The 22,759-nt window shown below is 43.0% G+C and overlaps 1 protein-coding gene across 1 annotated transcript; it reads left to right on the top strand.

The window, feature by feature from the left end:
* Window positions 1-322: 322 nt before the first annotated feature.
* On the top strand, window positions 323-21,895 carry CRTAP (cartilage associated protein). Its single transcript, XM_059850349.1, has 7 exons — window positions 323-905; window positions 4,529-4,678; window positions 5,273-5,444; window positions 7,900-8,028; window positions 8,966-9,111; window positions 11,117-11,200; window positions 21,210-21,895. The coding sequence occupies exons 1-7, from the start codon at window positions 465-467 to the stop codon at window positions 21,267-21,269; spliced, it is 1,182 nt and encodes a 393-aa protein (XP_059706332.1). The 5' UTR covers window positions 323-464; the 3' UTR covers window positions 21,270-21,895.
* The last annotated feature ends 864 nt before the right edge of the window (window positions 21,896-22,759 follow it).

The following is a 22,759-nucleotide window of genomic DNA, read 5'->3' on the forward strand; positions in this document are numbered from 1 at the left end:
TTATTATTTTGCCATTTTTATAACCATTTTATTACTATTAAACTTTTAAAATTTTAGAAACAAGCCATTGGCGTTTTTCACAGAACATATATTTTCCAAACAAAACCCCTAAATCGTGGGCGGCAAAGAACCCCAATTCTCAGGGACACTGGGAAAACACATTAACGCAAAGTTTCCTCGCAGACACGGCTGCGGCCGCCCCCAGCTGCGTCTCGGGCCGGGCGCAGCCCCGCTGGCGGCCGGAGGAGCCGGCGCGGCGCTCGCCCCGCCCCGTCCGGCCGCGCTCCCTCCCCGGGGCCGCCCCCGCCTCCGCCCCGGCGCCGGGACCGCCTCTGCCCTGCCTTCGCCTCGGCCCGCCCGCTTCTCCCTTCCCTCCTCCCGGCCCCGGGCCGCCTCTCCCGGCCCTGCAGCCCGCCGGCGGCGGCAGCAGCGACGTGGTGCTGTGCGGTGGCGGAGGCGCAGCCATGTGGGTGGCGGCGCTGCTGGCGGCGCTGCTGGCGGCGGCGGGGGCGCAGTACGAGCGCTACAGCTTCCGCAGCTTCCCGCGGGACGAGCTGATGCCGCTGGAGTCGGCCTATCGCTACGGGCTGGACCAGTACAGCACCGAGAACTGGCCCGAGAGCGTCAGCTACCTGGAGGTCAGCATGCGGCTGTACCGCCTGCTGCGCGACAGCGAGGCGTTCTGCCACCGCAACTGCAGCACGGCCGCGCCGCCGCCCCCCGCGCCCCGCAGCGCGGCGCTGCAGGAGCTGCGCCTCCTGTCCGGGGTGCTGCGGCGGGCGCAGTGCCTGCGGCGCTGCAAGCAGGGGCTGCCCGCCTTCCGACAGGCGCAGCCCGGCCGCGAACTGCTCGAGGAGTTCCAGCGCCGCGAGCCGTACAAGTACCTGCAGTTCGCCTACTTCAAGGTGAGCCCCCACGCTCTCCCCCAGCCTCTCCTTGATCCCTCCTCCTTTCTCCTCCCATCGCTCTGCCCTGCCTCCGCTCCCCCCGAATCTGTCGGAAGCTCTCTAAGTCTCGCCGGGTGTGGTGCCACCCTCCAGGCACGCCCAGCGCGCCTGTCGGTGTCGTGGTGTCCTGGTGTGTTCCAGGACAGCCTCGAAGCCCAAATGCCCCGCGCACCCAATGCTAGAAAAACCTCCTGTCATGCCGACCTCTCACCTGGCCCTCGGAGCAGGTTACTCTGGGCCACAACCTCATTCCCCATCACCTCCTCCTCTACACCAGTTCTCATCTGCCTTGCCTCCATTTCTTCCTTGCCCCCCTAGGCTGCCAACTTTGTAATTCTCTCCTTGACAAACCTTTCGGTTGTTTCCTCCCACTCCCGTAGCCCACAGTGGGATTAGCGTGTGCCTTGTCTTTCCCCCTGCTTATCCACATACCATCCAGCTTGCTCTTCACCCGTTTTTTACTGCTCGTCCAGCACCTCCCCTAGAATCAGCCCTTCCAGTTCTTCCTAGATGTCTGGCCACTGGATGCTGCCTCTATGTCCAGTAGCTGTGTCATTCCTGCCCTTCTCTTTCCATCTTTCCATCTGCCTTACTTTCTAACCTTCTCTGGAACCTTTTTCAGACTCTTCATGTCACAGCTCTGCTATTGCAAATTGATCTTCACTACTCCTTCAGCGTGTCCACCTTCTTCACTTGCTCGTTTCTGGTCCAGTTCTTTCAAGTGCAGCAGCCCCCAGCCTGTGACTTGCAGATAGCCTCATGCCTGGAAAACTCCAGTTTCATTACAGCTGCAAGAAGGAACGAAGCAAAAATTGGCTGCTGAAGTGGGACACTGTAATGCTAGCCCTGGAATGGTATTTACCTTTTGCTCTTGGGTCAGCCAAGACTGGGGACACACTTCTCTCTTAAAAGATTTCATCCTGTTTTTCTAGCTTCTTATCATTCTTCTGTCAAGGATCGAATTGAATATTTTCTCCCTTCTCATCCTCACCTTCCATTCTCGATATCAAGGTCCATCCCTCCTGCCATCCTCTCAAGCAGTTATTTGCATTTGGGATTAACAGGGCCTCTCTGTGGGGAGGAAACAAGCTGAACTCTTTGGTTAGGTTGTTTTCCCTTTTAGGGATTCACTCCCAGCATATCCCAGTATACATTACATAGGGTTGTATGCTTGTGCATTATTTTGAGATTGCCTCTTGAAAACACACATCTTCTAAACTGCTCCTGTGCCCTGTTCTTAGGAGTGCTGTTTCCTCAGCAGTTTTTCCAAACACTTGCAGGGAAATGGGTTCTCATGAAACCAGAACAGCACTCACATGCACAGCATCACACTGGTGTCTAATGCCTTCCCTAAAACCATACAAAAGAACTTGATACATTTTAACCTCTGCCTTTTCTTTTAACTGAGAGGGCAGGAATTCCTCGAATTCTCAAAGCCATATATGGATACCGAAATGACATCGCCACAAATGTTTCCTCTTCTTATCTTAATTTAACTATCAATTCCCCCCTTGTGGCACGTACAAAGTTTGTACTGTACAGATAACACCAAATATAATTTCTTCTTATCATTTTGAATACAGTCAAGTAACTGCCAGATAGGAGTGTGAGAGGGTAATTGGAGGAATCCCTCCCCCTCCCTTTTAACTCTTTTTTCAATCACATCTGCATTAAGTTTGAGTAGTAGTTTGGTGGCTTTGCCTTTAGTGTCTGTTGTTTATATTGTGTTTTATACTGGATTTGTAGTTCAGCTCTGAGCCCTCATATTTCTCGGGGAGTTCTAAATGGGCCTTCTGGAGCTACAAACTGCTGCATCCAAAGGGCTTTTTCCTGGCTGGCAGTTTCTGTGAAAGGAATGTCCTTTCCCCCACCTCTCCACCCCCTCAAACAGAGTTCATAGTAGAGGAAGAAGTGGGAGGGAAATGCTTTATGTAATTTTTTAGAGTGACCATGTGTGTATTCAGGTGGGCTCCGCAGAGAAATTTGCCACGTTGTAAGATTCTGGGAGTAGCTGTTCCTGCGCTGCTGCTTGCTCCTCTGGAGGGAGCTTTCTCAGAGCCACTGAGTTCACTTAGGAGTTTCTACAAAACCTTTTTTTATTTTTCTTCCCTAAGAGGTGAAAATTAAAACCAAGAGTGAATCATAGACCTAAGTAAAAATGAGACTTGTCAGCCTACCAAAGAAGGAGCTTTCCAGCTACAGCACAGAAGAGACCAGAAAACATTTGACGAAAGTGCAGCTGAGATTTCCCTTTGCATTTAGCACGGTCGGGGCGGACTGGAAACACATAGTTTTGGGACAGCAGGAAGGGCAGCTGTCAGAGCTCCAGTGCCGGGACACTCCTAGCAGCACAGCAGCAGTGGGTGGGTTGAAGTTTTGCTCCTGTCTCTCGGTTCCTTTCCAAAATGAAAGGGTACCTTTTATGGGTGTGAGCAGAAGGGTGTGTGTGCACACTGTGATTCTTGCTCGTGGTTTCAAACGTGTGCTGCCAGAAGCTGTTGCACATGTGAGTAGGGTTCTGTAGGAGTTTATTAGAATTCACTGAATTCTGGTTTACTCCTTTGCTCTCGTCAGTAACATAAATAAAGCCTCTCAGGAAATCAGAACAGAGACCTTACATTAGCATGGAAGTTCTGTGTCAGAGTAACATAGAAGTGTAAATAGCAACTGCTCCATCTGGGTAGGAGTGGTCATCCAGCCAGGTCTCTTGACCATCATTTCAATATCAGTACATTAATACACTGAACAGCCTGGAAAAGGGGTTTTAACAGTTCACAAATACCCCAGACTTTTGCTTTCTCTCTCACTCTTCCTAAATATGTGCATATATATGATATAATTTATGAAAATATGTGTGTGTGTGTGTGTGTGTGTGTGTGTGTGTGTGTGTGTATATATATATATAAAATTTTCAGAAATTATAAATGGCATGCATACAGAAGTACATACATGTTTGGTACATGCAGTTGTAAATGAGAAATGCACACATCACAAAGTATATCTAACAGGGATCAAAGTTAATTTAAAAATGGGCTCAGAAAGTTGCTGTAGGACACAGTTTTTGACCAGGTCTCTGCAGTATGATCTAACTTTGTAATGCCACCGGGAAGATATATTATTGTAATAATGTTCTCTGTGCTGCTAGGCAAATAAGTGACATAAACACATACGAACAGTAACGACTCCCAGCTACCATCCATAGGTTAGCATCAGTACTTGCTGTGAGATTAATCCTTCCCAGGAGCCCTGGTATTTTGGCTTAGCTCTGTGAACAGGGGAGGGGCAAGGGATAAAACCTAATCTTTTTGATTTACAGCAATCTGCAAAGCAATTCTAGCTGCAAAAATGATAGACTTCTAAGTTAAACTGTCCCCACTCCACTAGGAGCAAAACTGAGAGGAATTATATCAGTTTTACTGTACAATTGTATCTGCCGAGTGTGCTTTCAGTAGAAGTAAATTTGTGAGTATAGAGAATGCAGGAAAAATCATTGAGAAAACTGGGAGCCTTTGAACTGTTTTGTTTTGTTTTCTCGAGGTAATCTTTTTTTTTAACACCGAATTTTCCCTATCCCTGTTTAGGCTAATAATCTTCCAAAAGCTATTGCAGCGGCTCACACATTTCTTCTGAAGCATCCAGATGATGAAATGATGCAAAGAAATATGGCCTACTATAAGAGCATACCTGATGCTGAGGAGCATATTAAAGACTTGGAGATAAAGCCTTATGAGGTATGCTTTTTATTTGGGAGAGTCTGCTCTTTTGGAACTGTTCTATTACTCCTCTTACTGGGTGAGATTCAGGGATCTCATTTCCTTATGTGTTCTCAGTTCTTAATCTCTTTTTGTCATCTCAGTCGTCTTTGTTGTGCCTTTCTGGTGCATTCAGTAATTCTCACCTCTCCTGCACTTCATTGTTCCATAAATGAGTCACAGCAAATCAGAACGAGGTGCACCTGAAAGCTGCTACACTGCTGGAGCTAAGCAGGTGCTCAGTTATCCAAATTCATGACTGCTGTAGTGGCACAGCTAAAAATAGCTCAGACATTTGGCTTTAAGATTCCATTGAAAATCTCTGTCACAGCCTGCACTTCAGACTCACACCGTTGCTTCTCTCCAGCAGGCTTTTCTTTTGAGTGGAAATGGAATGACATACTCTGCTCTCTAGGAAATACCTGTTAAAATCCATTAGTCTCCTGTGTTTGTTCTCACATGGTCTGGAGAGCAGCTCATCCAGAAATGTGGAGACATCATTTGCTGTGTTTGAGTTGACACAACACTTCTCACGGGTCAGTTACTGCTGATTCAGTGCTGCCAATTTTTCAGAATCTCTTTGTCAGGGCGGTGAGAGCGTACAACGGGGACAATTGGCGCACGTCCATCTCGGACATGGAACTGGCTCTTCCCGATTTCTTCAAAGCCTACGACGACTGCATAGCAGCCTGCGAAGGCTCCCGAGAGATCACTGATTTTAAAGACTTCTATCTTTCCATTGCAGGTGAGTGGTTACCTTGAAACATGAAGGAGAGTTGTCCCCAAAGTGCATTTCGGTTTATTCATAAGGATTGGTTACCAAAGTCCTGTTCCTCAGTTTAGCCCAATTAGATTCACTGAAAACTGTTTGAATTCTGGTTTATTCTTTTGCTCTTGTCAGTAACATAAATAAAGCCTCTCAGGAAATCAGAACAGAGACCTTACATTAGCATGGAAGTTCTGTGTCAGAGTAACATAGAAGTGTAAATAGCAACTGCTCCATCTGGGTAGCAGTGGTCATCCAGCCAGGTCTCTTGACCATCACTTCAGTATCACTTTGAGGCTCAGTGGTTAGTCAGCCTGCCTTTGCAATCAGCTTGGTGGTTTGTGTAGGTCTGGTGATCTGCATCTCCTTTCTCATAAGTATGACAAGGTTCTGTTGGCTATTTTTAATCTTTCCTGCATATGAATTTTACTAGTAGGTAAAATCTTTATTTTGTGTGTATAGCCAAAAAAAAAAAAAAAAAAAAATCCACTGCTTTCAAAGGAAAAGGGACATCAACTTTTTTGATTGTTGTTAAAATGGCACATGCACATTTCCTGTGCTCTTTGTCAGTGAAAGAAGCAAGTAGTTTCTCTCTGTGCTCTGACATCTCAGTGTTGGCAATATTTTTGTGGAGAGCACCTGCATGTTTTCTCAATAAACTTAGAAATTCTCTTGCGCTTTTTATATTTTAAGTTGCCCTCAGGAAAAACATTCCAGCTTTTTGTCCTAAGGCCATGATATGTCTTGGTGAGAGCAAGCTTTTGTGAAGTATGTTTATACATGAGCAGCTTCAGTTTCTCATGGTGTGCAGCTGGTATCCACCAGAGCAGCTGACATGGAATAGCTATTGCAGGCTATTTCTCAAGCCTTGACTCACTCTTGGGCAAAACATGCAGAGGTCTAGGATAAAAAATACAGAGTGAAGCATAAATTGCAGAAGGTGAAGCAAGAAACACAGACTTTCTTCCCCAGTGGATCAGAGCTCTGACATCAGGACAATCCCCAAGCTACTGTAAGGACTAGTGTCTATGCTTAGCTGGGATTGACACTATCACCCTCCCTCTTCCTCCTTGGAAGGCAAGGACAATTCCCAGCAGTAGTGATGAGAAGGAAAGGTAGGAATTACTGCATGATGTCACCATGGCCATGTTCACACATTTCAAGTATTTCACTCTTTAGATAAGAGCACTCAAATTTATTGGAGTGGGCTGAATCGTGCTCGTGTTCCAGGGAGAGATATTCTGCCTGCAAGGGTCTGCAGGAAGCAGATAGTGTTAATACTTCTGGTTAGCACTTGCTGCAGGTAGCAGTAAGTGTTAAGCAGAAGTATTTGGGTCTTGCCCTAGGTATGTATTTATCACTGAGCAGTGAGTTGTGTTAGGAAGCCAGCTGCCCTCATTGCGTGGGATCGCTTCACGGAGGGACTCGCATCTCTGGCTTTAACTGCTGTCTGGAATTGAGCACTACTGTGTCTGGAGATTCCACTGCTCTTGTAAAAGATGGGTCTGGGAATTTCATTTGGCCAGTTATTTTTAGTTAGTTTCAGCAGTTATATTTAGGTAACCTCAGTGTTCTTCATGTTAGGAGTTGTCAGGGATGAAAAGTTCTTTTGTCTTGGTCAGAAATTTGCTGCACAAGCTTAGCTAACTTGCTTTCACCTGCCAAATGTGGCCAACAGGGAAACTAAGACTTTAAAATATTTATTTTCTGTGCTGTTGATGAATGTGATATATTCGGAAAATGCTTGAAATTTTTTGCTGGAAGGTTTTCTTGAAATGCATTTTCTTGAAGATAAAATCACCTATAGTCCTAGATTGCATTATATGTAGCAATTTTTAGACTGGGCAAGCTTGTTCCTGGCTGAAAGTTTTTCTGTGGTGAGCAGCATATTCTCCTCTTTCTTCTCCCTTAAAACATCCAAACTCCGGGCCCATAATGCAACCACCTCTGGAGGTTTATTTTGCAATCACCTGCTGCATCTATTTGTGACACAGTTGTACTCAGCACCACGGGGACCTTATTTGTGTAATAATTTAGTGAAATTGCCAAGGTTTGCAAAATTTAGAAAAGGAAAGAAAGCTCTGTGAAGTTTACAGCTAGGACATAATGCAGTACTGTGTAATGGTCTGTAAAACCCACCAACCACATGCTGCCTGTAGGTGTCAGTGAAACCTAAGTGCTCAGCTCTCTGGAATCCCAGCTCTGATGCCTTCAAAGTCAGCCACACAAATTTTTACAGATGGGCCTAGTACCAACACTTGATTCATACTTCAGATGGAGTTGAAGATTCTCAGTTCTTCAAGCAGCAAGAGCCAGATGCACAGGACCCAGGGGAGCATTATAAGGCCAGATTTTAGTGGGTGATTAATGGGAGTGATTATAACAATTTGCTCTGTGCTGTCCATATCCTCTGTTGCTGTTTTCTTCCTTCCAGACCATTATATTGAAGTCCTTGCGTGCAAAGTGCAGTGTGAGAGCAATCTGACACCCATTATAGGAGGCTTTGTCGTTGAAAAATTTGTGGCCACCATGTACCATTACTTGCAGTTTGCATATTATAAATGTAAGTAGTAATTTTTTGTGCTTAAATAACACTCATGTTTCATGTGTGACAGATTCCATTCATAATATTTTCCCTCTAATTTTATGCTTTAGAATGTAAGTTGTGGCCTCCAGAATCTGCATTTTAAGCTGTTCTGGGACAGAAACCCCAAGTTTACTGGTGTCTTTTGCTCCCTGTTATCACTGTAGTTAACAGACAAGGGACAGAATTTCTTCCACAGACAAGCCTACAGAGTATTTGTTTGGGTTTTTTTTGCTTTTTCCTAGTGTATTCTTATCATCCTGTTAGAATGGGGCTAAATGGATTTTGAACAAAGAGGGGACCACTTAAAAGAAATTGTAGTATTCGTTGCTCAGTGATCACATGTTTGATAGGCAAATTAATCAGTGAAAGCTGTGGTTTCTTGAGGAGCTGCTTGCACGGTAAAGAACACATGTAGCCCTTACAGCTGCTCCTGCAGGCTCCAGTGTCAAAGGGAAGACACATCAGCCGTGCAGCATCAAGCCATTAATGACTCTTGCTTGTGTTGTTTGACTACGCACTTTACACCCTGACTCTTCCCTCTTTATCAGTCCTAGTACAGAGGAGTAGGGAGGGGTTTAATATATTTTTGTTGTTGTTGTTTTTTAAATAAATGCCCAGTGCGTTTCACCAAGCTGTGTGCTGATACTGGGATACCAGAGAGGAACATTTCGTTAGGATTTCTATGGAAAACCATCAGAGGTTGATGATGAGTTGATTTTTGAATCATGGCCTTATGTGTTTCAGAGCAAAAATAGCATACAGTTTCTGGGGAGCAATTTTTTTCCCTCTATGCAGCTGCTGAGGAGGTAGAGTATGGGCTGTGTTTCCACTTGAGTTTTCCAGAGCTTAGATAATAGCAGGAATTTGTTCATTTACCTTACCTGGATTTTTTTGGTGTGTGTTTATCAATTAGTGAATGACATGAAGAATGCAGCTTCTTGTGCTGCCAGTTACCTTCTGTTTGACGAGAAAGATGAAGTAATGAAACAGAACATGGTCTATTACCAGTACCACAGAGACAAATGGGGACTTAAAGAGGAGGATTTTCAGCCCAGATCGGTAGGTGGATTACCTAAAATGCCTTCTAGACACATTCAAATATTTCTCTGAAATTCAGTGGAAAAATGTGAGATATCTTCTGGTTCTGGAGTTTAACATGTTCTGTTTTATTAGAGCCATGTAGAAAGTTGTACACAGAGGTGCAGTGTGTCATGTAAACAGTGAATGCCATTGTAACTCTTCCCTTTCTGTTGAAATATACTCTGATAGCATATAATATATGATGGGAAGTAAACTCATGCCAGCACTCCTCTGACACTTGGGCATATTTATGTCTTATGTACATCTACAAAAAAAAAGCAGCTGGCCCCTGAAATCTCTGATGATGAAATCTCTGAGTGACATTCAGGTTTTTGTGAATCATTATTTGCCAACACATAGTTGCCCACTCGCTTGTTATTTCAGGTTCTGTGGGCATTGGAGTGTGTCTGAATATGGTAACTCCAGCTAAACTGACTTTCCACTTACTCCATTTAGAAGACAGTTGGGTGGATGAGGATGGAAAGAGGCTCAGGACTGCATTTCATCTAATTATCTAAATGAAAATGGTTGCTGCAAAGAAGACACCAGTCCATCCAGCAATAGTTGTCATCTGGCTTTGGAAAACTATTTAAAAAATGGGTTTCCATGCTGTTCTTAAATTTCCATGTCCAAGGAAATTTTGCAGCCTGGACTGTGACATCAAATTGGATTTTCCAATGATTCCAGGATTTAAGTCATGCAGCTAAATTGTGACACTCACTGACTGCTTAGGCACCAGTCATATGGGCTGTGCAACTAGTTAGTCATTAGCAATACATGTTCCACAAATTAAACTTAGTGCCTTCTAGTCATGCCTCTTAGAGCACACACTTCATTGGCACAGTGGGAACCGAGGCCTGCCCTGCAGGGCCAGCTGAGACAAAAGGCACAAAAATGCATTTGGTTCTTTCAGGCAGCAGCAGCAAGTCTGAGCTCACAGGGGAAGGGGACTGCTCCTTTGTCATTGCTTTTGGGAACAGAATGGTGCTTTGTAACCATGTTGGAGACAATGTTTGGTGGTGGTGGGAGTGAGGGGTAGCAACAGTATGAACCTCAAACCGCAGACACTTTTGGCATCCGAGTGCAGAGAGGGCAGAACAAGGGCCCTACACATGCACTCTGAATGTTTCATTGATAACTTCTGGAGCTGGGGACTGCAGATAATTTGATTTTAAAATACAAAATATTAAATGTACGCAGCTGTATTTTCTTGTACTTTGATCTATGTAGCTATAAACAGAAGTTGCTTGCTGTCCTAATCACTTGCCTCGAAAACCATAATGCCTCTGGTTTATTTTCTAAAAGTGGTAATGGGGTGACAGCAACATTTGGCTCTGGCACTAACCTTTAGATGTTCTTGTGAAAGAGGGAGTCTCCTGTTTTCTTCCCCAAAAGGAGTTAAAAGGAATAATCAAAGTAGATGGCAGTTGGTACTCACAAATGTGAGAGTGTGGACTGAGCTACCTTGAGCTGTCCAGGCACGCAGTGGGGAAGTGAGGTGAGGGACAGGTGAGTGACCTTGCAGAGTTTCCCTAGCCCAGGCTCAGGCTGGGCTGGTGAGTCATTATCATGCAAAGCAGCTCAGTGTGTCTCTTTCCCAGAACTGCCTGCTGCCATACGCCAGCACAGGGAGACAGAGGCTTTCTCCTGTCCAAAGCCCACTGGAATGCAGGCACAGGCTGCTGCTCAGCCCTGGCAGTCTCATTCCTTATTCTCAGCCTCGCCAGTGCTTTGAAACATGAGAAAGAGGAGAGTGCTTTGTTCTTGCAGTGAGGAAGCCTGTGCTTAGGAAGATCCACAGAAGGGTTTGGAATCGGCTGTTTGCTGTTTTGCTGTTTCCTTTCTCAAGCACTGTGAGCCCTGCCTGGGATCTGCCTTTGCTAGGTCCGGGTGTGACCTCACTGGGATGGTTTCAGGAGGCCTGTGATGACACTCACCTGTCTTGCTCCCCTAAAGTAACAGAAATTTGGGGCTTTTTTGATAGGAGGCAGTTCGATACCACAACATTACCACGCTCCAGCTGGAAATGTATGAATTTGCAAAGGAACATCTGATGGATGATGATGAGGTGAGTTTTCCAGAAATGAAATCAGGGTCAAAAAAGCAGCAATCATGTTTAAAGTGAAAATGATGTATAGCTGTAATTCCAGGATTTCACTAATATGGAAAAATCCTCTTGTAACCACGACCAATTCATAATGAATTTTTGTTTGGTAAGTGGAGTATAAGAACAAACCCAAAGAACATCATGTACCCTTTGAAAAAGCATGGACAGAATTAACACAAAGGTAAATATATAATGCACTGAGCCCACAGAAAAGAAAGGAAACCCAGTTTACGACTTGTAACACCAGGGGGCAGAGAAATGGTGCATATCTATTTAAACCAAATGTTTTTCTGGATTTGGTGTTTGGGGGGGCTGGGGGGGGGTGTGGTGGTTTTTTTTGTCTAAAATGTTATTTAAATTAGATTTAAAGGTCCTAACAATTTTGTCCAGAAGTAACCACCCAAAATGTAGTTTTTGTCCAAAGGAAGTCTTGTTATCTGTTATTTTTTTCTGCTCAGTGGCATTTTGGTCACCCACTAATGCTTTTTAGATGGTTGGAATTCATGGTCAAATAACATATAATGACTACTATTTACACTGGAAAATATCTAAGAGAGATTTTTTTTTTTTTTTTGGTGCAAGAAAAGTAGTTTAATTGTTGAAAGGGCATTTCCTTCCACAACTGAAATTAAAGTATAATTCATGGGAGATTTTGGATTGCCTTTTGCTTTGTTTTTGGGTCCGTTCATTTAGAAGTTTAGATAAATCTTCAAATGATGAAATGTTGACAAAGAAAGATCTGTGCTCAGTTGTGACATGAGGCAAGGCTATCTGTAATTAGCACTGCCGAGGTCTTTTCTAATTAGAAAGTTGATTAGAAGATGGTTTATGTTAAAAAATGAAAACACCTTTGCAATTTTTGTTATCCAACACATAGAGAGTGAGAATCTTTTACAGCAGAGAAGTAATGTCTGTCCTGCCTTCAGTATTCTTGTGGTCTGAAAACAACTCTGTGTAAAATTCCATTGCAAGGTTACCAGACTTCAGGAAGATTTTTCCATTGGGATAAAACCCCCTGAAAGACAGTTTAATAAGCTTGCTTTAAGGTTAAGCTTAGGTGAGGACTAGTCTGTATGGATTTTCATCCAGGTGTGAAATACTTGACCACTTTTTATATTCCCTTGTCGGTTTGTGCTTTGTCCGTGATGTTTTCTTATGTTAGGCATCAACTTAATTTGTATTTTTTTCCTTCTTTCCTATCTGCTGCTTCAAAACACAGGGATGAGTAGGGGGGGTGAAGAATTTGGGGGGGGGGGTGAAAAAGTCCTTTTTGAGGGTTTCCCCCATATGTTGTTAGAAGAAGGAGTTACAGAACAATCTTCAGTCTCCAGCACTGTGTGTAGAATAAACAAACATTCAGTTGCTGGCTTTCATTCCTGTAGCCCCTTTCACCAGGGCAATTACAAATGACCTTGCAATCTGCAGGAGGGTGGTGCAGTGTAAACCTCAGTTGACTTTTGGGCTGACAAGGAAGTCACATTACACTGGATTATATGTTTGGATTAAACAAGCAAAATTACTGGGCCTACTTATGCTGCAGATACCCCTACCTCACATTCTCTTTGTTTAGGAAAGTTACCATTCTTCTTCTCAGGGGAAAAGCTGAAGGGCCCAAAAACCCGTGGGGGATGGAGGCTGTCCATGCCTCTGGCTTGGCTCTGGCTTTTGGTAGTGAACTCATAAATCCCTGGCTACCAGAACTTGTCTTTGGCTGCAGGAGACTTCCAGGGAGTGCAGACAGAGCAGGAATAGCACAAAGGTAAAACCACTACCTTGCAGTTTCTGCTCTATGGGCAGGACCTGGTAGTATAAGTGGAATTTTTTATTTTGTTTAATATTTCTCCTGGCACAGATAGAAAAGTTTGTTCCATTGGAATGTTGAAAACTGATGAAAACCCCAGATAAGGCATTACAGTAAAAACTTTATTAAAAATTGTTAAGGATGGAGGCAAGCTCTCTTCTAAGTGCACTCTGTTTATTTAAACCATGTGCTCCTTGGGCCATAGGTCATACTTTCTAAGTGAGTTTCTGTGGTCCATGTTTGCTGTTTGTGAAGTTTCTTGTGGGCTGCTAAGACAGCCTGCAAGATAATCTGCAGGCAAAAAATAATTCTTTTTCCCTTGACGGAAGTGAAAGGATTGATGTGGCAAGAGGATCACTTCCTATGTGAGTGTCATTATTTTCAAGTGGAGAATGTCATTTTATCCAGACTTCTCAGTGCTCCTGTATCCCAGATCATCCATGTGTCTTTCTAGATCCCCTTAGCAAAGCGAGTGAAAACACTGGGCTTCTTCAGGGGCACATAGCAGTAATTGCAGAGGCTGGAACTGGCGGTAATGATTTTTGCATATGTTACTACAAGAATTACTGTCCTGCTTGTGTTACTCTATTAATGTTTTTCCACAAGGAAATGAAAAACTCTTAATTCAAACATTTAACGCAGCAGAGGTGACAGAATATTAGCGCCAGCTAGCTGCAAATTACTTTTAAGAAAAAGTAATTATTTTTAAATATCCTTGCAGTTTTCCACAGGGAAGTTAAAAGAACATTGCAGTGTTGCCATCTTGGTTAGCCATGGATGGACAAGCTTCTTGATTTCTGTTCAGATGTGTAATGCATCAAGGCTATCATGGATACAGCTCCTGGTGCTGCATGGATTTAAGTGGCAAACTGAGATGCTATTAAGAGCCAGACACTCAGCTAGTGTAGATGTAACTCAGCACCACACTAATTGTATGAGACATATTTTTGGCCCGTAAAATCAGTGTTCTTATGGAATTTTTTTGGGGGGAGATAGCTACTTAGCTGTTCTAAATTACATAAGAACCACAAATATTTGGCGGGGATGAGCCTACAGTGTGATTTTTCTTTCAGTACTTAAGCAGTAGGTGAAAAGTTGTTGGCAGCTTTGACCCACTTTTGTTGGACATCTTTCTTTTTATTTGTATATAGTGTGTGTTCTGTTTGTGTAGTGGCTGAAATTAAAAGGCTCTGTGTTTCATCACATCCATGTAATGCAAAGAAGAAATATTGAACTAATGTGTCTGGTGGAAAGAGGACACATGGAATAGCATCAAAACACAAGGGCCCCAGTGGAGTACTGATAGCAAGTAGTAATCTGAATTCAGCCTATTTTTCTGTCTGGGAATTGCTACCAACATACTTTGAGCTTTATTAACTCACTCATTGCATATGTTCAAATGATTTACACGAGTGTGCTTGTAACAGCAAGTTTTAAGTGCTGTAAAGCCTGCCCTGCCTGTGACCTCAGCCCAGCACAGCTCCAACAGCACTGCTGCCCTGAGAAGAGCTGGTGGCAGCTGTTTCAGAGAGAGCTGCCAGCTAATGGGCAGTGTTATGGTCCCTGTTCAGCACACACTTTTTTAAAGAAAAAAGAAGATGAGGTTTTTTTTTTTTTTTTTTCCCCCATCATCATTTTCTAGTGGAGATTGTTCCCGTATGGCTGGGTCTTTCTGCTTTCTCCTCTTGCTTCTGCGCTGCTGGATGTGTGTCTTGGTCAAAGGGGTTCCTCCTCCCATTTAAGCCACTTTGCATGGGAAGCTGCCAGCGTGGTTGGGCTCAAATGGATGGCCCCAAGCTGCAGGTACTGGCACTAAGAGGAACTTCTACTGCCCAGATTCTCTTACACTTCTGCATGCAACATAAAGCAGGCAAGAGAGCATAAGGAGAGCTCAGAAACAAGGCCTCTGGAAGGCTTCTGCTTTCAGTGCAATTGGAGCAATGTTGAAGTCCCTCTGAAATTGGGTTGACTCATGTTTTATAGGCTTTATAAATAAGTTAAAAGGAAAGCACATTTACTGGTTTACTGTAAAATACTACTGTAATAACTGCAGTGTACTGTAGTCTCCCATAATATATGGGAAAAAACAGTTAAAGGTTCAGAATATATCATTGAAATGAAATGGAAAAATATTTGAGAAAGTAGTTAATAGTCATGTAAAAAACAACTAAGCTCTCTCAATATTGAAAAAAAAAAAAAGCCCTATAAGCATGTGGCAGTTGGTCACACTGTAGACTAAGTTTCTGAAAAAGAAACAAGTTAAGGGTCAAATAATTTTTCTGCACAAAGAATTGAGGGATTTTCTTGAATTTTCCCCAGTTAGAATGTGAGGAATATCCAGCCTGGACTGTACAGCTCATGGAAGTTCTGGCAGGGCTTTGAGGTGCTTACAGTTAACTCTCAGATTTTAACTGAAGGTTAGATCAAGAAACTTTTTCTTAGTTGAAGGCTGAATAAACCTTTCAGGCTGAGCCACTCACTGACACATGCCTTACTGTTGCCCTGAAATAATGTTTTCCCTCTCCAAAACATTACTGGCCAGTGGGCTTTGTGGTGTGTGTATGTGCAGGCTCTGTCAAGTCCATGGAGCAAATGTCCTCCACAGTCATCCATATCAATCCTTTGTCTTCACTCTTGCAAGGTGATTATTTGTTCTTGAACAAAATCTGCTGGTTTTCATAACCTAATCATTGTGACCACTCCCATTGCAGTTACAGGACAATAATTAACTACAGGGCTGCTAGATCCTCACCTAGAGGCCACCCTCCTCACTACCACAACCTGATCACCTACACCCAGTACATGAGGGAATCAAATCTGTTGCTCTCACTGTTGAATAAGTTTCCAGTCATTGAGGTCTTTGAACTTAAACAAAATTTGAATTTTTGCTCTGAAAGACAACTGAGGGACATTTTGGGAGATAAATATTTTCTGTTTAGGTCATAGGTTATAAGGAAACAAAGATCCAGCCAATTCTTCCTGCTCTGTGTGTTGTCTCTTTAGGCTGTTTGTTGGACGAGTTAGAATAAAAGCTGTTTCCTATTAATTCACTGGTAATCACACATAAAAGCATGTCCAGAATAATAATTTTCTGTGGATCTTAATTCATCCTAGAACTCTTTTATTATCTTCTCTGTTGCTTCCCTGAGGAATGGGCTATCCCACTGCAGTACATTTGGAGTCCCTCCAGGAGAGGCCATCAGCAGGTCTGCATTGGAAAGTGTGGGTTATTACAAGGAAGCTAATTGTGTCCCATAACTTCTCCTGTCCACGCTGAGAAAGGGCAGAACAGATTATAGGTGGAGGCAAGGACCCATGAATGATTCATGCTGGCATTTGCAGAAGGCAATCATTGCAAGCAGTGGCAAAGTGTCTGGTCTGTCAGTGGGCAGTGCAACTGCTGCTTGCTACTGTTTTTAAATGATGCTGTTAAAAGAAAAGTTGGTGCTGGACCATCAGCCTCAAGTGTGCCATAACAGAGCCAGGCACTCATAGCTCTTCCTCTTTGCTGTTTTATTTTGATAGTTGGCTAGGAGTCTCCAAAGTGCAGATGTTTCTCTAAAAAGCTGTGTTTTCTGAGTGTGAATGTGACATTTAATGTTGCATAAGGAAGGGCCTGGCCCAATGTATATCATGGTCTTGGACACTCAGTACACTGAGGTACTAAGCGAGGAGTTTTGCTGTCTTCTCCTTTTTAGGTCTTTTTGTTTTCTTTTCAGGTGCTCTAGCTTCTCATAAGATGGTGCCCCAGTCTCACTGGCCTGGGTTAGCTTATTCAGAAGTGACCAAGAACTCTGTTTTAAAATTATTTTTTTATTATAATCCACCTACGCACATACTTTCTGTGAAACCTTCTTGAATTAATTACTGTGGCACACAACATGTTCTTTCTGTCTGTGTCTCTGTTCCACTGTTAATCTACACCAAGAGTGCTCACTTTGCATGTCTAACAGATAATTAGAGGTTGGACAGATCAGCTTCTCTGATTCCTCCTGCCACTCACACCAGTCTGGGGACATTCCCCTTTTTCTGCTTGATATCACACCTCTCCTATTTCAGGCTGTACCTGTTCCATCTTTTCCCACACATCCTCGGTCTGTCAGTCCCACTTTCCACTGACTATCCCTGGGCTGGGAGAGGGAAGAGGTTGGAAGCACAGGGAGGGAGGTTGTGGGGTACCACGGAGCTGCTCAACCCGTACCTGGCCAACCTGGAGGACACGGCTGTGGGCCGAGGGCTGGGCAGGGAGGAAATGCTTCCCTGCAGCTGGCCAAGCAGCCCAGCTGTGTGTACTTCCCACTTGTGTACTTCCCACTTGTGGGCTGCCTGACCATCACCCCTGTACTGGTCTGGCAGCAAACCCTTCTCTTGCCAAGCTTAGCCAGACTCACCTCCTGATGTCCTGCCTGGCAGCCAGGGGTCTGCACTGCCCTTTGGGCCGTGGGTCGCTCACCACCACTGAGATCAGCCCTGGGCTGGAGCAGTCTCTTTGTGTTCCTGCCTTGGAGCTGCTGGCCCCTGTGCCCTCGGGTAGCTGGCAGTGAAAGAATTGTGGGTTTGCAGCCGATTTACCATGGAAAATGGGATGTTCTTCCTGTAAAGGTAGGGAGGAGCCAAAGGGCTCAGCAGGTGACAGGAGGGACTCTGTCTCAGTGAGGGAGTAAATTGTATCAAAGACTCATTTCCGACTCCAGGTCTGCAGGCACAGATCAGCATGATACTTTTTAATACCTTTTAATCACAATATCCATAATACCGTTATTGTATTAAAAATAGATAGCAGCAGACAGAAGGCTTCTTTCCTTGGAATGAGCATCTGTGGAAGAGGTGCTGAGCTCAGCCGTGCTAGGTGTCTGGTGCAGTGGGAAGTGAGTGCTAATGGGACAAGGACACTGCTGGCCTGGTCACAGCTGCCAGTGTGACAATGTGATCTCCTCCTCTGAGGCTGAGTTCCCACCTCTTCACTGGGCTGCCAGCCTCTCCAGTGACAACTTGCACATGTTCCACATTTTGATTGTGAAGGCACAGGCAAAAATATTTTAACTGGGGTTTTGTCTTCAATCTGGAGCTTTTGCCTTTTCCAAAATAACCAACATCCAGGCAATTACTCAGTTGTATTGCAGCATATTTTATGTATATTATTTCAGCAACAGTTTTTATATTTTTGCCATATTTCAACCTCTCTTATTCCTCAGTACACCTAATTAGACCACAATAGCTTCTGCAATGTTTTCCTTTAGAGCTCAGTTTCAGACACTAGAGATTTCAGGTTTGTTTGGGGTTTTTTTCCCTAATGTTGTTGCATTTAAATATCTTTTTTCATTTCTTACATGTTTCTGGATTTGAAAACATAGCAGGAATCAAAAACTTTAATTTTCTCTGTATGCTCTGTGTCTTCTGAAAAAAATTCTGTCTTAGTGGTGAGTGTGACCATAATATGTTGGATACTTAAATCTTTTAAACAAATTCCAAGTACAACAAATTGCCATCCTTCAGGACTTGCTAAAATGACTTCACAGTTTCAAAACCTTAGTGGTCTTTTGAGATGGATCTGTGAAGCAGGGAACAAGAACAGCAGATATTTCAGCCAGCTTTCTTCCTGCTTTTATTTTTGTTTGCTTAGTTTCATTATTTCTCTCCTGACTAGTCATACTTCCTAGAAGTGTGATGTTAATACTTTTTAATCACAATATCCATAATACCATTATTGTATTCAAAATAGGCAGAATTTCCCTATTTCCTCTTATTGTTTTCATTGACAGTTTTAATGCCCTTTTCTCACAAGAATAGAAAACAGTAAAATTTTGAGTCTCAGAATGTAAGTGTCTAGAAGCTGCTGTCTTTTGAAGGAATGCCTATTGAGACAAAAATGTGCTTAAAATGTAATTGGGATTGTAAACATCAATTGAGCAGACTCAGAAGCCCAGTGCAGTTCACAGATTTGGAATGGGTGGTGAAGTAAAGGGAAAATGAGCATCCAAACAAGGAGGACTTGCTTTTAACATAACTGAAGTAGAAGCAGAACTGGTAGAAGTTCTCATAAATTTAAATATGAGAGTGAGTACGAGCTGGTCAGGTTTTCTGGCAGAAAATTACAATTTATTTTGGAAAAAACCTAAATGACATCTTAAGACTTTTTTTAGACCATAGGTTTCTGTTAAGAAAGGACAGAAAGGTTCAAAGAAAACAGAGTTTATCAGAACATTGTAGTTACCAGAGTAAAAGGTTGGAAACGTAGCACTGAGCATCTGCATCTCTCTACTTTAAGTTGTATCAAAAAGTGAAGAGAGGCCCAGGTATTCCCACAGGGTCTCCCCTCTCAGGCAGTGTTTCTGAACTGTGCATGGAAGGCAAACCAGAAAATACTTGTGTTTCTGAGGGTGCCAGCAGATGGGCTGCTACAGGTAGCTTTGAGTAGTTTGAGATGCTGCTGTGGAAACCCAGGGCACTGGGAATATTTCTCTGTCTGCTCTGGGGTGCCCTGACCCCAAGAGGAGCACTGACTTTGGAGAAAGTTCTCCTCATTCATGGAGAAAGTTTCCTAGACATCAAGATAGACTAGAATCCACAAAAGTGTGAAATAGATTACAGAGAGTAGTGTAGGTGCATCACTTGGTGAGAAATTTAGGTTTGGGGATTTTTAGTATGTTGTGGATGGAAGCAAGATGGAGGGCACAGGGTGTTGTCCTGGGTTTCTTCTTCATGTTTCTTCTTCCTTCTTCTTCATGGGTTTGGGTGATATTTTGTAACTGGACAGAAAAGTCCCCATTGCAGGTCTGTGGGATTAGTTATTGGGTTAAAAGGGAAAAAAATCCAGGTGTCAGTTCTTAATGGGACAGTTTAGTCTTAAAAGACCTTGTAACAAGAGATTGTTGGCCATTTTGTGCCTTCTAATGAAAAGCTGCCAAACTCACAGTAGTGAAACTGGTTTACTGATAAGAAATAATAAACACCTGAGTCCCAACACCAATTACTTTCTCAAGTGCCTTCAGTCCAGACCCAGAAATGCTGCTGCACAGCCGCTGTTGACCACCTGCTTCCCACCACTGAAGGTGTTACCTTGTGCTGGAAGTGATCACAGAAAGTTTTAGCTCAGTTGCTGTAGTTTGGTTGACAAGACTGTTGTCATCATATTGCAAAGCTCTCATACCTTCTTGGTGATTTTTCATGGGCAGCTCCTCACAGCACTGACTCCTTCTTCTTCACAGCCAACAAACTCCAGCTCACTTCTCAACCAGCTAACCCACTCCTTTGTAGCACTCTGCTTCTTATTGGACACAGCTGTGGCCTGTTAAGGGCAGGCCTGTTCCTAATCTTTGGGGATTAGTACAGCTGCAACTCCTCAGGTGTGAAGCTACCTTCTGCACTGTCTTTATTTTCTCACATTCTATCCCTCCACACAAGACAGTAAGTTCCAGCCAGTGGAGTGTGCCATCCCAGAGTACTCAGGCTGGACTGCAGGAAGACATTTTACTAACTTAGAGTACATAGAACTACATTGGGAGTAGTTTAAATAAAGTTGGATTGCTACGTTGTGTTGGTGCCCTGTGTTAGCAGAGTGGAGCATGTAAATGTTGTGGTCTGAATCTAAATCCAGTGCATTTTTTTCCAGTATGGAAAACATTCTAGTATCTCTGGTTCTTCACATTTTTGCTGCATTGAAGCATGGCTTGTGAAGATCCATGGTTGAGAATGGAGAAGGTGTGTGTTGAAGGGTGTGACAGGGAACGTAAAAGGTTAGAGCAGACATACAAAGTCAAAGTTATGGCTCTACAAAACTCTTTGGCTCTGAATTTTGAAGCTTTCTAAAATTTTTTAATGTTTTATGGTATCTAACAACTTCCTAATTTAACAGGTGCTTTAAACATTTATTCCTCTCTAAGTTTGAAGATTTCATTGTCTATTTAAATACCTGTAAAAGTACAGGAGGATTTGCTGTGAAGTGTATAACATTTTCTCCTTTTAAGGTCTGTGTCACTGCAAGTCTAGTGCTACACTGGTAGGGTCCATTTACCTGCATTTTATAGGTTTGTTGTACTAGTGTCTGCATGGAGGGTGTTTAAAATATTTGCACACCTATTATTATAGTTTATTTTTTTATTAAAATAGCAGAAATTTCCCACCAGTTTTGGGGGTTAATTTCTTTTTGTTAAATTCAATCATTTCTAGGGTGAAGTTGTGGAATTCCTTGATGAGCTGTTAGAAGTGGAGGAAAAGAAGGAATCCTGATGAGTGAAACCACCAGGAAGTGAAGACTCACCATTGCTCCTTATATTATTTTTGATCACCTGTAGTTCCAGTTAGATATACCTCAAAGGTGCTTCTTTGAGCTGCACCTTTTGTCCCAAGATCCACTCCTGAAAGGTCACTTCCATGCTGCACTGACTCTTCTGTGAGCATGGCTTTTCACTCTGCAGAACTGGTGCACATGAGTTTCCCCCTTGAGCTTTCTTTCCCTTACACAACCACAACAAAACAGACCATTTCTGTTTTCTGGGATAACACTAAGCTTCCTCATTTCAGTTCTACTGAGTTGTAGCAGTACAGCTAAATTCTCAAGAACTTCTGTCAGATTATGAACTATGGAAGACATAAAAGTTCCTCTTTCTGAGCTATGAATTGTATTATTTATGTATGTCTTTTTATGTGATGGTGAATAAAGTGACAATGAATCCCAGTGCACCTGAAAGATATTAAGGTACATTCGAATAGCTGAAATAAGGTGTTTATCAAAGCACAACTAATGATCTTGTAAACATTGCTTAAGGAATTCTGAAAGCACTGTTGATCTTTCTTGAAAGCTAAATTAAATTCCACTATGTGAAACTGAGAATAAAAATATTGTTTTCTTCCTACCAGTTTTTACTCTTTCTGTTGAAACAGTCTGTGGTCCCTGTTGAGGTGGGGCCAGTCTTGTATGAAATACTGACAATTGATGATTTAGTATTGTCTTCTGTAAAAAAATAGTTTGTGTGTTTTTTTCAGCCTGGACTGCATAGTTTTCATCCAAAGGTAAGCACAGGTGGAAACTGAGGTGATTTTCAGTAGAATAATGAAAAATATTTACATGTGAATTCCTGTCCTTCTTGCTAACTGTACAGCAGAGTCCAATACAGAAGTATTGGTGCAGACCAAAAAAGGTGTGATAGAGAAGGGTAATGAATTAGTGCCTAAGTCTAGTGGAGAGCAAAAATCCCCTTGAAGGGGATCAGAGAAGGATACAGGATTTCATCCTCTGCTTTCCACTTTTGTTTTCAAGGATCAAGCCCTGCAAGTGGTTTCATCCTGCTTGCATCAAGGGGAGATGAGCATTCCGTGCATATGAGCATCCATTTGAGCATTCACCTCCTGTGATGGAACTATAATGGAGCTGAATGGAAGTGAATTACAAACCCTTAATCTGCTTTGAGTTTATAAAAAGTCAAAACATGATCTACATTAGCTTGCCAAGTAGTTGCTCCTATAGTTTATATAAGCTGTAGTAGTCTACACTGTTGAGTGTCTGTAGGGAATAAGAAGGAGAATCCATAGGATGAGATTTCAGTGTCCTTCAGCATATGACAGCAATGAAACATTTGAATTTGAGTGTGAAAGATGTTTGGAAGATCAGATTGGCTTTTTTAACTGCTTTAATATAAATCACAACTAATTCACTGAAGTTGTTGGGCAGACTGTTTTAATCCCAAAATGAAAATCCATCCAGAGCCTTTTAACTTTAG

Source organism: Haemorhous mexicanus, chromosome 1 (assembly GCF_027477595.1).
Source record: "Haemorhous mexicanus isolate bHaeMex1 chromosome 1, bHaeMex1.pri, whole genome shotgun sequence".
Taxonomy (NCBI): domain Eukaryota; kingdom Metazoa; phylum Chordata; class Aves; order Passeriformes; family Fringillidae; genus Haemorhous; species Haemorhous mexicanus.

What these genes read in the sequence shown, in the direction of transcription:
- CRTAP (XM_059850349.1), top strand. Translation starts at nt 465, where the DNA reads ATGTGGGTGGCGGCGCTGCTGGCGGCGCTGCTGGCGGCGGCGGGGGCG. An exon ending in TGGAGATAAAGCCTTATGAG is followed by an intron (nt 4,679 to 5,272) that starts GTATGCTTTTTA and finishes CCAATTTTTCAG; the next exon opens with AATCTCTTTGTCAGGGCGGT. An exon ending in CTTCTATCTTTCCATTGCAG is followed by an intron (nt 5,445 to 7,899) that starts GTGAGTGGTTAC and finishes TCTTCCTTCCAG; the next exon opens with ACCATTATATTGAAGTCCTT.